This window comes from Drosophila melanogaster, chromosome 2L (assembly GCF_000001215.4).
Source record: "Drosophila melanogaster chromosome 2L".
Taxonomy (NCBI): domain Eukaryota; kingdom Metazoa; phylum Arthropoda; class Insecta; order Diptera; family Drosophilidae; genus Drosophila; species Drosophila melanogaster.
This window is the reverse complement of record NT_033779.5, coordinates 15655601-15668632: the sequence shown is the minus strand read 5'-3', so window position 1 is coordinate 15668632 and position 13032 is coordinate 15655601. Positions and strand designations below refer to the sequence as shown.

At 40.4% G+C, this 13032-nt stretch overlaps 3 protein-coding genes across 10 annotated transcripts in view; 2 read left to right on the top strand and 1 right to left on the bottom strand.

Annotated features, from left to right (window-relative positions):
• The window catches only part of stol (stolid), a 74090-nt gene that overhangs the window by 49640 nt on the left and 11418 nt on the right, over positions 1-13032 (top strand). For 4 of the 8 annotated variants that reach the window (NM_001273537.2, NM_001201888.3, NM_001273538.2 and 1 more), the window contains one exon: positions 4939-5049. The exons of the other annotated variants lie outside the window; for them this stretch is intronic. In NM_001273537.2, coding sequence (NP_001260466.2) covers positions 4939-5049 — 111 coding nt within the window. The remainder of the gene's footprint in view (positions 1-4938; positions 5050-13032) is intronic. 8 annotated transcript variants of the gene reach the window in all.
• On the bottom strand, positions 5880-7592 carry CG18477 (uncharacterized protein). Its single transcript, NM_135919.2, has 2 exons — positions 7360-7592; positions 5880-7129 (listed from the first exon to the last, which is right to left on the bottom strand). The coding sequence occupies exons 1-2, from the start codon at positions 7585-7587 to the stop codon at positions 5963-5965; spliced, it is 1395 nt and encodes a 464-aa protein (NP_609763.1). The 5' UTR covers positions 7588-7592; the 3' UTR covers positions 5880-5962.
• On the top strand, positions 9159-9592 carry CG44141 (uncharacterized protein). Its single transcript, NM_001273539.1, has one exon. It carries the CDS (start codon positions 9188-9190, stop codon positions 9365-9367), a length of 180 nt encoding a protein of 59 aa, NP_001260468.1. The 5' UTR covers positions 9159-9187; the 3' UTR covers positions 9368-9592.

Sequence of the window (13032 nt, the reverse complement as noted above, 5' to 3'; positions counted from 1 at the left end):
CTAGTCGACTCCCACTGTAAGTGGCATGCAAATTATTGTTTTCTGCCTTTGCCAGCTTTTTAGCGCTTCTACTTGGCATTCTTCTCGACGCTTATTGAAGGTAAAAGTAAACCATCTGTAAGTCGAGTTCATGTTGGTGGGAGAAAATCTTAATCCTTAAAGCTTTTCAAGCAATAAAGCAATTTTGAGGACAATTGCATATTATTTTCTAAATTTACTTTGAGCTAATATTATGATGATGTTTTCTACAACATGAGCCATGTTCTTTTTGACTTACGTTGAAACAAGTTTTTTTTATTTATAATTAAATAAAACTGGCTTTCACTGCTCGATTATACGATTTAGTTGTGAATTTAATTTAGTAAAATCCTTTTTCCTTTTGTGCCCCACCGTCTATGTAATTATAATTTTCCGTGTGCAGGGGCTGGGCCTCAAAATGCAGATTGTTGGTCATTTGTTTGGGAAAGTGGTTGCCCACTCCACCGATACCAACTACACATCAGCATGCAACTCCCACGCGGCGATTCAGCTCCATTTCCCAGAGTTTGGTGACAAATACAAAAGGCCTTGTTAAGGGCCTTGTGGCTTAAATGGGGGCGGGGAACGGGCCGGGGCTCAGAGAGATCGAGTTGGTTTTGTGTGTTTGGCTAACTAAGTGTGTGGCGAACAGTGTTGCGGACTGCAAAGAGACTAATCGTAAATCAAGGCGACGACTAGGCGACGCACTTGAGGGGTTGGGCATAGGGGATCCACCGGAATGGCTGAGGGCAGCTCAGCTCCTTCATGGAGCTACTCTCCACTGGCTTTTGTGCGGTCCAAAATGCATTCGGGCCGCAGACCCACACAGTCCTTGATCCTCTTCATATATATATACATATATACTTTATATATATATGTATATGCACAGATGTACGTCGGTGTATGGCCAGGTCTTGTCTATGCAAATATTTAAGTCTGTCGTTGTCGTTTGGTGGCGAAAATGCGAGCATGACATACAGCTGCCGGCAAACAAATGTTAGGTGGGCGGATACTTCTCGGAACTGGCCCTTAATGAAAGTATAAAGCAAATTAAATATTTAATTTCATCAAATCCTTGGGGGGTTTGTCCATTAAATGGAAGCAGCTAATGCCAGGTGGAATGACTCAACTCCCGGTAGGTTATATATTTGCTTAATTAATTACAGAATAATTAATGGCTGTTTTTTAAGACATTTTTTACCCATTAAAGTAAATTACTTTCCAAATACGTTCAATAGTCGCATTGCTCTTGAAGTTAGAAATCTAACTTTTTACCTAGTGATTAAAAACACGCTCATTAAAACTTAAATGCAGATTGTGTGTAAAAAATAATTGAAATTATACGTAGGAAGGAAAAATTAACAAAATCTATGACAGAAAGGAAAACTACAAACTTTAATATGCCAAAGAGTAAACAAATATAAAAAACATGTCCGTGCTGAGAAATTAGTTTAAGAAACCTCTGCTTCAGTGAACAGGGAAACATGCGCGTTGATGCGAGACATTGTTGCTCGCTATTCCGAAGGGTTGGGGCCCCAGGATTCGTTGGGGCTAGGAACTGGAGTTCAGTGGTGGAGGGTGGAGGAGGAGGAGGGGGGGGGGTTGACAGCGACATCTTCATTAAAATCTAATTAGCGCATTTCCAGACCATGCCACAAAATGCCAAACTAGACCAAAGAGTTGCTCCGCTTTCTCACGCCCGTCGTGGCACTTTGGAGCATTATAACTCAGACAAGAGGAAGCCAAGGCAAAAGTCAATATTCCCAACGCTACAAATGCACTGGGGGGAATGCGAACTTTAATTATTTTAGGACACACAATGCACACGAAGTTAAGCTTCTGTAGCAATTTAATGTTGCTTTTGTAAGTAAAAATTAAAAACACAATTAAATACATTTCGTTTTCAAAATATTAAAATATTATATTTGATCTTATTAAAGTAAAGTCATTACTAAAAAATAAAATAAGTAATCTCCAAGCCAAGATGCTTTAAGTTTTGTTCATTAATTATTCGTTGGTAAGCTAAATAAATGAAATTGAGTTTCAGCTTTCCTGATTAAAACCGAAAAGGAATTATGTTGGGGTTTTCACCAACGAAAACACTGGAAGCGTCTGCACGAATATAATTTCCGAAACTGATAACAATAATAATAAATATATGATTAGCAAAAAAAAGCACATTCAAACAATTAAAAAAAAACATTTCACTGGATTATAGTGAAATTCCCGCAATATCAAGTTTAGCGAGAAATGCTTGTCGTTTGTTTCAGTGCAAAAAGAGTTCAAAATTTGCATCTGAGTTCTGCCAAGAGTTCAGGTCCAGGTAGCCGGCGCCGCTGTTGCATCTGCTGCTGCATGCGTAAGCTGCTTAACTTAAGATGGAATTCAACAGGAGCAGAAGCCAAAGCTCAGGAATGCTCCTCTCTCGCAGCTCGGCCCCCCGGATGTCCTTGCTCCAGTTAAAATTCTGCACCAGCTGCATACGCACCCGTCTGTGGGTGGTTGGGCGTAAAGGACGGTGGGTCCGCTGGAGGGCTCCTCCTTGCGCAACATTTTCCAGAGTCAACCGCAATATGAAAACTTTCTATGGCTGCTGCTGCTGCTGCTGCTGTTCTCGCTCTTCGAGTGCTACCCATATTGTATACATATTGTATATAGTTTTTTTTCGCTACCACCGCATGCTGCCCCTCCGCTGTACTTCGCATCCGTGACAGGACACTCTCCCACACACACACATACACGCGTGTGTCCTTCAGGCGTGCATTGCATTTCGATGTTGCTCGCGTGGAAATTGCTTTATAAAATGTTGCCATCGTATGAAAGTTGGGTGAGGTTTTTGTGGGCGTGGCCCGTGCAGACGTGGCTAATATCTTGCTAGCCTCGCAGATATACATATAGGAGTAGAAACTTTTTCCTTCATTGATTCTTGTTTTTTTATTTTTTTTTTTGTTAAGCATCGGCTTCTTGCTTGACATTCTTTTAATTTTCAATGCATTTTCCGAACCCCATGGATTGCCTTTTCGATTTAACCATGCTCTACTCCTTTTTCGACCATTGGCTTTGAATTGGAAATAGTTAGCTAATGGTTTTTGCAACTGCTATAAATCATCATTGCGATTAAAACTTTGGAGGATCGATTACTTGTGCAAAGAAAAGTGCTTAAAATTGCCACAATTTGGATGGGTTGTCAGCGTTAAACTCCTTAAAGAGATATTTATGGATGAATTAAAAAATTTATTTCTTTCCGCATGGAAGTCAATTGCAGTCGGCATTTATAATGCGCAGTGGCATTACAAGTAAGACAAAGCGAGGGATAAGCTCCTTGTGCCAGTAATACTGTCTTTTTGCCCAATTTTTGTGGGTGACATTTTCTTGGGCCCACCAATGAATGCCTCAAAGAGACTTCTTCCTGCTGTACTTTTAGTTCTGTGGTCACACACAAGCATACAAATGGTATATGGTTGGATTTTGGCACAGGCCACAAGTATTTGCAGAGTGTGTGTGTTCCATTCACACTTACATTTACAATTACACAAGGAGAAAAAGTTATATTATAATTTACAAAAATGTGTGTTACCATGTTATTGAAGTGTATTGTAAACCTAGCATGTTGTTCTAAAAAAGAACCATGGAAGTTATAAAAAATTATGTGATATCAAAATATAATCTTCACTTAAGTTGGAGAGTTTCTTACGGGCTTTTAATTGTTGTAAAATATTACAATTATATTTGTTTTGAGTTACATTTTTTTTGGAATGTATATGTATTCGTAGGCAAGCAGTTTCTTGTCTGCTGCTGCTGGCACTGAATCAGTTAAGAAAAGTTTCCTAATTAATTCGCCTGGGATATGTACAGACACACAAACACACACAGAGGACTTTGCGCTCTTCTTTTCTTTCTCTTCCCGTTGCAGCTGAAATATAATTTAACTGACAGTTTGTTTGAAAAGTGACAATTTGAAATGGGCGTGGCCGACGCCCCCGTATAACTCCATTTCTAAATTGCTAATTTGTGCCACTTAAATGCATGGAGAAGTCATAAAATGCATTTGCCTGCCAAGCCCATTACTTTTCCATTCGCCTGCTTCTTTTTCGATTATGATTATGGGAATTCATCAGGGGGAAAAATAACAGAGAAGAAAACTCATCAGAATTTTCCATTAAAGCAGATGACAACACGTTCAATAGAAAAATCATTGAAATGACGATGGGCATCTTCGTGTGCGTGTGTTGGTTCTAGTAACTGGTGAGGAAAATCAGGGCAAAATGCTGGGCCCATTAACTTGGCCACTAAATGCGTGTATCTGCTTCAATCTCAAACTAGAATGTGTGTGCGTGTCTCACCTCAGTTAGCAGAAGTTCCATTTGTGTGAGTGTTATGGGGATAAGTGCAATGAAATGTGAAATTTAATAAGAATTATACACGCAGTCGCGAATAGTTATACGTGGATTTCAATATATACAATTAACATTTTTGATTTTGTTTATAAATTACAATTAATTAAATTTCAGTGGTTAGTTAAAATTATTTCAATTTCGTAACTCAATCAACTTGGTTTTTTAACGACCAACGGCGTTAGCCTCTCTTAGGCTAGAAAGCTTTTAAGAAAATGGCACCTCAACCCTGGCTTTATCTAATGAAAACCTTATTTAATTAATAAGATACATTAAAATCAATTTAGTATCAATTTAAGAGTCGCCTGAAGCCATAGAAACTCCGCCCACTTAAGTAATTTCAGGCTCAGATTGCCATTTCCGAGGTACATCAACCTTTTATGTTGGACAATAAGAAAGCGCAAAAGTTTTATGACCCCTTAACCCTTTTTTGCTTTTGCGAATCGGCGCCCATCACTTTTATAGTTTATGTCCGTCGAATGTACTGAGAATTGTGTATCTGATGATTTCGTTTTTTCATTTGCAGCGCTTCAAGGACAACGACATCGAAGTGAAGCGCAAGGATGGTATTATCCTCCTGCGTGAATTGGCTGCCGAGGTGAAGAACTTTATGGATTTCAAGCGCAATGCTGTCATGGTAAGTGAAAATCTCCGATTCCTCCCCTACAACGTCCAAGCGTTGAAGGGTATTTGAATACCACGAACTGGATAATGCTTTTTTGCGTGCCCAGAAGGTCTTTAAGATTTGAATTCATTTATCGTAACAATTGGGAAATGTAATGTCTATAAATATACACATAATTCAAACAATTGTATTTTGAAATCAATGGCACAGCTTGTAAAGACGACTTATACGTGATATGGTAATGAAGAAATTGTGTGCCGATTTTTGTTTTCACTGTACCATCCCCAAACTTCCTGTTCATTGGATGTGCCTACTACAATTGACAAGTGGCTCAATCTCTCAAAAGCTCAAGGGAATGGCGGCGGCCCCCCAACTCTCAAATTTGAGGACGGCACTAAAAAACACAACAAAACAATAACACGCGGAGACAGGACACCGTCTCCAGTGGGACACTGGCGTAAAGTGGAAAACAATAAATTGCCGTGGGGCCAGTCTGATTGCGATGGTGGTGGTACTGGCGGTGGTGAATCTGCGAGGGGTCGGCGCCAAATTGAAATTAAAGTGCGCCCGCCACAAGCCCAAGTTTTTGATGGTGCCCGCAGCTGCTGCGTGTGCGTGCCCAGCAGTGTCACGGGACGGGAAGCTCCGCTCCTGGCAAAAGGACTAACTGCCGGCCACGCCCACGCCACCGAGGACATCCCCATTCTGCGGTCCTTGCGGTCTGTCTCTCTTTGTGGCACTCCACTGTGTCCACTGCGTGTCAATGAAGTCCCCTGCTATCCGGGTAATTTGCACGGTCCACGATGGGTTAATAATACACAGTGAACAGTCGATAACAAAATCAATTGAAAAGATGCAGAGAATAAAATCTCGGCCGTTCATTTTCTTTAATAAATCAACAATTTTTACACAATTGACAACGAATTTAAGCGTCGAAATTGTATTCCATTGTGGTTGAAAATACACTATTAAATAAATCATCTGAGTCTTTCGGTATGTCCTGCTGAATGGGCCTAACAATTTGTTGATCATTTCCATGACCAGCAGAATGTATGTTGATCCCAACGTTTTCAACAGGGTAATAACGAACGTACTGACTATTGGCAAGATCATTATTAGCTTCTTGGAGCTGCCATGGAATGGAATTAACATTTGGATAGCCTGTCGGAAGCCATTCATAGTTCGGTTGATTCCACTGGTTAAGATACGGGCCTGCAGAAAGTGTTGGACTTGCGTAAGGAACCTCCTCGCGCTCTTCAGGCAGCGGCATGTTGACAGTTGTCAAAGTAATCCATTCAATTACGTTAGCCACATTTGTATAAACAGCCGGAACGCCAGGCAACCCGCAGTCAACGCCGAAGTTCACAATGCCAGCCAGTTCGTAGCGCTGCGGATTGTCTTTTATCGCGCAGGCTAGCGGGGATCCACCGTCACCCTCGCACGAATCTTTTCCAGGCTCACCGCCTGCGCACATTAAGCTGTTGTCCAGTTCAAAATCGTTTCCGTAATAGAGGCGAAGTTGCTGCTCACAGGTACGCCTTTGGACCACCGGCAATGATATTTTTTTCAGGACATTCATATAGGAGGGATCGTCAAAGGAATTCTTTCCCCAGCCCGTAAATATGCACCGGCTAAAGTCAAAATTCTTTGGAGCCGACGGCATACATATTGGATTTATGTGGCGCGAGCTGGTGAGCGATCTGCGAAGAAACACAAGGGCCACATTATTGGCCCCATTCTCTAAATTGAAGCCAGGATGACGGACAATTGACCGAATAGGAACGTCCACAGAAGGAAGCTGCTCGGTTTTGGTGCTGAAGTCCCATTCGCCAGCTCGCACAACAAGCTGGCTTGCGGTCATGTTTTCGGTTCTTTGCCTGGCCGTGATCACTACATGTGGAGCGATGAGGGCGCCACCGGCCACATAGCTGCTGGTTCTGGCATCCAGCAAGGCCACCATCCATGGTACCTCCGCCTCCTGGGCCAAGCCCGTATCCTCCTCTCTAAATGAGAAGGTCACACCTTTCGAGTTGACAAATCCGCACTGGGGATCAGTTATCGGTTCATTAATGATAAGTCTAGGCTCCTTGATCTGGAATAAATGATATAATAAATTCAAAATTAGATGGAATTACACTTTAGAGTCAGATTATAAGGAATACAAGTCCTTGATCAGGAACACTAACTTCCTTATTACATAATTTTCAACGAATCTAGTATACTCATTAACTCAACAAGTAACGGGTGTAATTAGCCGTAGATTTAAAAAAAAAAACTTATAAGAACTCCATTCTTTTTGTCTCAATAAATTGTAATGCTTACTATTAGGTTCTTGGGGCAGCAAATCGCAGTTGAAACACATCCTAGGTTGCGGTATGTCATTGCCATTCGAAACTCAATTTTGACCTTGCACATATGACGCGGGACGCATTGGTGCTCATTTGATGCACCGCAACTTTGATTAAGTTCCGCGTTCTGGCCCTGTGCCTGGACTTGACCAGCGACCAGGATGAGCGACACTATTGCAATAATTCCGTACATTGAATCCATTCAAGTCTACGTTAAGAAATAAACTGAAAGCAGAATGTTCAGCGCTCTTATTGTTGAGATGAAATAAGAATCTTAGCCTTATCGCATAAATGTAGACATATATATATATTATTATTTATGAGTACGGAATACATTCTTCTGGTAAATTTATGTCTTCTTGTGAAGCAAAAGTTTTGCTCATGTTGTCAAGTTTATATGTATATTCTTGATCAGATTATATTTTATATATAATTTGTACCATTTACCATCGTTTTTACCACTTTAATGTCAATGGCATGGTTTTTCAAAAAACTGACTCTGTTCAGTGTATTTCAAGCGAATCATTTTGATTGATTGTTTCGGAAAAGTTTCTCCTTGTACGTCCCCAAATTTCTTTATAAGAAACTCTCCTAGGGCCTCCGCACTTCTTCCAGCTGCTTTCTCTGCCTTTAGTCATTCGTCTTCGATGTCAGCCAATTCGTCTGCTGGAAACTTTCCTCCTGAGCCCCTAATGGGAAACGTTAGTAATGAACACTCAATTCTATTGCAAATATCTCAGTTAAAATATATTAAATTAATTAGAAAAACGCATGTAAATGTTTAAATGTAACGAAACGTTTTTGTTTGGTCCCAACAATGAAATATTTTCATCTTTCACAGTGTTTGAAATTGTTCACGAGTTCTGGGAACATTAGAGCGCAAGTCACCACGCCTTATCAATTAACTGCTTTAATCAGAGGGGCCGGCATTTATAACATTTTTTTTTATGATTTCGTCATAATATCGATTAAATTAGTTTCCTGTAAGATTTTTCTTTTGGCTTATTTGGTCCAAAAATAATTTTCCTTCGGACAACGGGCACCCACACACAAATTACGCAGATTTTTCCAAATTTCTCCCCTTGGCCCAAAAGAAAAACGCATACGAAGCATCATTAATTAATAATCAACCTACAAGAAAAACAACGACGAACGTGACAGCATCATAAACAGTCACCATTTCTCGGAGCTTATACTTATGATCATGTATTTGTATACCCGTAATTAAATTATATTGATTACATTGAATACAGTCAGAAGTTCTTATATATACGAAATATACATATATATGTGTTTGCTAATTTTAAATAATACATTTGAATACAAATAAAAGTAGGCAATAACCCAAATACAATTTAATTAACAATTTAATGTGCAGGCAGATTAAATTTTGCAATCATCACCGGGATAAGAAAAAAATTTCTTGGCAGATATTTCTGTTTTTCCAGAAATGCAACATTTGCATTGGCTATGCTCCATTAGAGATATGTGGAAGTAGTTTCTGGGCGATGCCCACTTTACCGGTTTATAAACTATTGGCTTAAAGCGGACTGACAAGCTCAGTATTCTGTAGACCTCTTAATACAACTAACTCAATAATGCGAATAATTCGTACTAGATTTCCGTTCCGTAAGCAACGTGTTTTGAGCTCGGAGAGATCTGCTATAATTGATACCTTGTATTACGTTGCATTTGATTCTGGGAATCTCCCGATTGGATTAAAATCGTATATACTCTGGGTTCAAAGCTGATACGGGTGAACAGTATCTCTTTGCTAATCACAACGAACGGAACACATTGAAATGGATTCGCGAACCTTCGTATTACTTCTGCTAATTGGTTGCCTTATTGTTGGATGTTGCATAGCAGCTCCTCAAGGATGTGGCGGTGGATTTTATACCAAAAATGGGAATCTGGTGATCGACGTAAATAATATTCAAAGCCATCTCGACTGTGTAAATCGGCAGCATCAACGTGGATAAAACCCTTATATGAAAACTAGTTTTATTCATTAGTATATGCAAAAATGTCAAAATGTCAATAAATTATATGTATTTTCTGTGACTGTTTGTTGATAAACAAGTGCTAATGCAGGTGGAGTGTTGAAGGCACGCGCTAATTTTTTAAACAAATTTGCTTGCATACATACGTTATTCTTATATCCCGCACATGTTACAATAGACAATAAAAATCAAAACGCACAATTTAAATCTGTTTTTTTGTTTATTAAACATTCAAAATATTTACTTTTCTGAGTTCATTGATAATTCACATTGATAATTCGCACAAATGACCAATATATAATATAATTCTCCACACGTGATTAACAAAGTATTTTTTGATTTAACTTTTATAATTTTTAAACTGTTCTAAAAGCAGAGGGGGGGGGTTGGGGGGTGTTTGGTAACTTTAAAAATGGCTTGCTTTCAAATTTAAATGTGCCTTTGTTAAGGCGTTGGGTATTTCACTCAAAGTGATATTCCCAGACGCACCTCGTTGGGAGCACAGCCTATGGTACTTAAATCGTTTCTGGCTGGGATCTGCGTACTAAGTGCTATAGTATTTGGAACCCCACTGGACCCCTTTGCCTGCCGTCGACAATTTGCGCTCATGTCGAACATGAAAAATAATGAAAAGCAACTCGAGCGCGACCAGCCGAGCACCTGCAGGCCCCTGCCCCTGCCCCTGCTTTTCAGTTCGGCATCAACCTCCATCGACGTTATTATGCCAGCCCTATATGTGCACCCTTCGTCTTTCCCATGCCCCATTGCCACCATTGGCCTTGCACCGCACCGCATCACATTGCATCGCATCGCATCACTCGGTTGGGCACCTGCAGTTGCCCTTTGTTTGGTGCGGCATTAAAATGCTAATTGCCTGTAAACATAAAGGGAACTGCAGATGCCGCAAATACTCGTACGCACACATGCACGCACGCATCTCATTTTCCATTTTGTTCGGAGGCGTATGCGTAATAATTTGTACACAGACAAACAAATGGCAATCGCCGTTGCTAATTCGATATCTATCAACGCCTGTTAATGCCGTTTTAACTGAGCTGTTGCCACTGCCAATGCCACTGCAACCTGAAGCCTTTAAGGACCTCGCTTTTTCCTCCACCACCCCCACTGTACTCCCACTAATCGCGTCCTGTCGCTGACAGCATTTATTTGCATTCGTTTGCAAGCTAAAATTGACTTTAAAATTGCATTTAATGGCGGAAAAAAGGCTGTGCCACGCCCCCTGCACTGGGCGTCATTCATCGAACAGTGCTGGCAGTTGGGCCATTTTCCGGATTGATGTGATGAAGTCCTTGGGTGTCCTTGGCTGACCATTTGGTTCGGCATTAAATAATTAAATTGTCTTATTTTTCAACTAATTCAATTATATTTTAATTTATTTATATATATAATACAGTATAATCATATAATTATTTCGACTTAAATGTTAATCGACTCTTTTATTCTTCACCACATATTATTTCTTTACAAAAACATTTTCATATTTTGCCTTTCATACCAACATACCAACGCTGAAATTTTTTTTGCACAGTGTCTCTGTTTGGTTCGTTTTCCTTTTAGCCACACCACCCACTACCCAAACACACCCGTCCAGTCCCACATCCTGTGCGATGTTGACTTCTTTGCCATAATGCCACTTGCACTTTGACGTTGACATTGTGCAAGCGAGAGGGCAGGCGCAGCTAGAGCGAGAGAGATGGATTGCTAAATGGAGGGCAAGTGGGTATGTCTATGTGTATTGAGTATATTGGAAGGCTGTTTGGGATTTTTAAATAGAAACATGCAACAACGCTGCAAAAAAAGTCTTTACACTAAAAGCATTTGCCTTCAACAAAAAAAGACGAGAGAGAAAAGAATCTTCAGAATGGCAGTACTAAAATTTCTTAACACTTACCCAATGTTGTAATTGCACTTGGGATAGATTTACGGATCCTGACAATCAATAGTGGCTAACCTGACTCTGCATAAAGTGGCTTAAAAGCTGGACACTTTACTAGTTTTTATATGAAGAGCACAATATGGTTTTATAGTATAAAGTATAAAGTATATATATCTACTTAATCAGCATCAATATCGGAGTCGATCTGGCCATATCCGTCCGTCTTTTCGAGAACGTGTCTCTTTGTGGAGAGAGAAATCCACAATGCTAAGTTGCACTTTGGCTGGGAAAAAAGTGTTTATAATCCCCTAAGTAGAAAGCATCAAATGAATGTGTGAATGTGTCGTCGGAGCCCAGTCATCCAGTCGCATTTGTGGCTAAAAATACCCAACAGATTTGGCCAGGACAGACAGACCGAAGCAGAACAGAGTCGACTTGAAGAGGACAGGTAGCAGAACAGGTGCCACCCACTTGATGTCAGTCAGTTTATTTATTTTTTTTTTTTGCCACTGGTCTACTTATACTAATCAGGGATTTCATTCAAAGAACATCCGACACTGGCACCACCGCGCTCTTTAAATATTTAGGTGAACTAATATTAAAACGTAATATAAATTTCTTTTTCGGCTGCACAACTTATTGCTCCAACATTTGGCACGTCCATTCAGATGGCAAATATATTGGAGAAAAATTCGCTGAATAAGGTCGTGGGTTAGGGAAGCGAAGGGAAGGGTGGCTTAAACACATATCTCGCATTATCCAGTAAGGGAAGAAAAAACTGGAGTGAAAAATCATTCGGCTGGATCTGGCTTTTCACTTGGCAAATGGTCAACGCGTATTCGTCTTTTCCCAAACCAGCCCAGCCAGTCAATGCACAGTTTTTTGCACAGCACACTTTCAGGCTGTTGCTCCAGCCAACGCCCAGAGACCTTATACTTCTGGCGAACAAATTGCGTGCAAGTGGCTGCATTTTGCTAATTCCGGCACCACCCAGACACTGCACCGCTGACATTTGAGCAGGTCTCCTCGGTCTCGGTCTTCTAGACCCCGTTCCAGACCCAGACCCAGACCAAGACCCATTCCCATACCCATACCCATACTCATTCGCAGCCATCTTTGGCGTTGTCATTGTTGGCTTTTGAATGTTAAGATGTCGACAGCTGCACAGACGAGCGACAGGGAAGCCAGCTGGTGTCAACTAAGAATCGTGCGCGAGAGGGCATTGCTCAGGGTCGGGTCTCCAAGCCAAAGTCTCACCCATTCCATCCATCCATATATGTATGCAACCCTTTTCGCCACACAGACGCCTATTTTTTTTTTTTTTTTCAGCCCCCTTCCTGGGCATTTCTTTGGTGTCGCATCGCCTCGACCTTTCCATAAGTGCATAATATTGTTGGAGAAAAAATGTACAACAAATATTTTATAATACACGGTCATGTTTTGTCTGCTGAACTTTTCCATCCATGTTCCATCCCGAGTTGTATTAGACAAAGCGACTACGCATGTTGGCAATTATTTACATGGGTATGACATTGTTTGTCGGAGCAAATAACTGAGGGGTTCAGATGAATGACATCTTAGAGAGTGCCATTCATGATGCAATGATTTCTTTGTACACAGGTTTTAGATTTCGAAAATGGGGTGGGCTTTTTATTATTAACCATTTTCAGAATTTATAATCATATAGTATTAATACATTTAGAATGCAACTTTAAAAGTTTGCTATGTCTCTTATCACACTGTTTTT

Bases quoted from the DNA above. Each gene is read 5' to 3' on its own strand.
- CG18477 (NM_135919.2), bottom strand. From the start codon at position 7,587: ATGGATTCAATGTACGGAATTATTGCAATAGTGTCGCTCATCCTGGTC. The intron at 7,130-7,359 runs GTAAGCATTACA...CATTTATTCCAG, and splicing joins GCTGCCCCAAGAACCTAATA to ATCAAGGAGCCTAGACTTAT.
- CG44141 (NM_001273539.1), top strand. From the start codon at position 9,188: ATGGATTCGCGAACCTTCGTATTACTTCTGCTAATTGGTTGCCTTATT.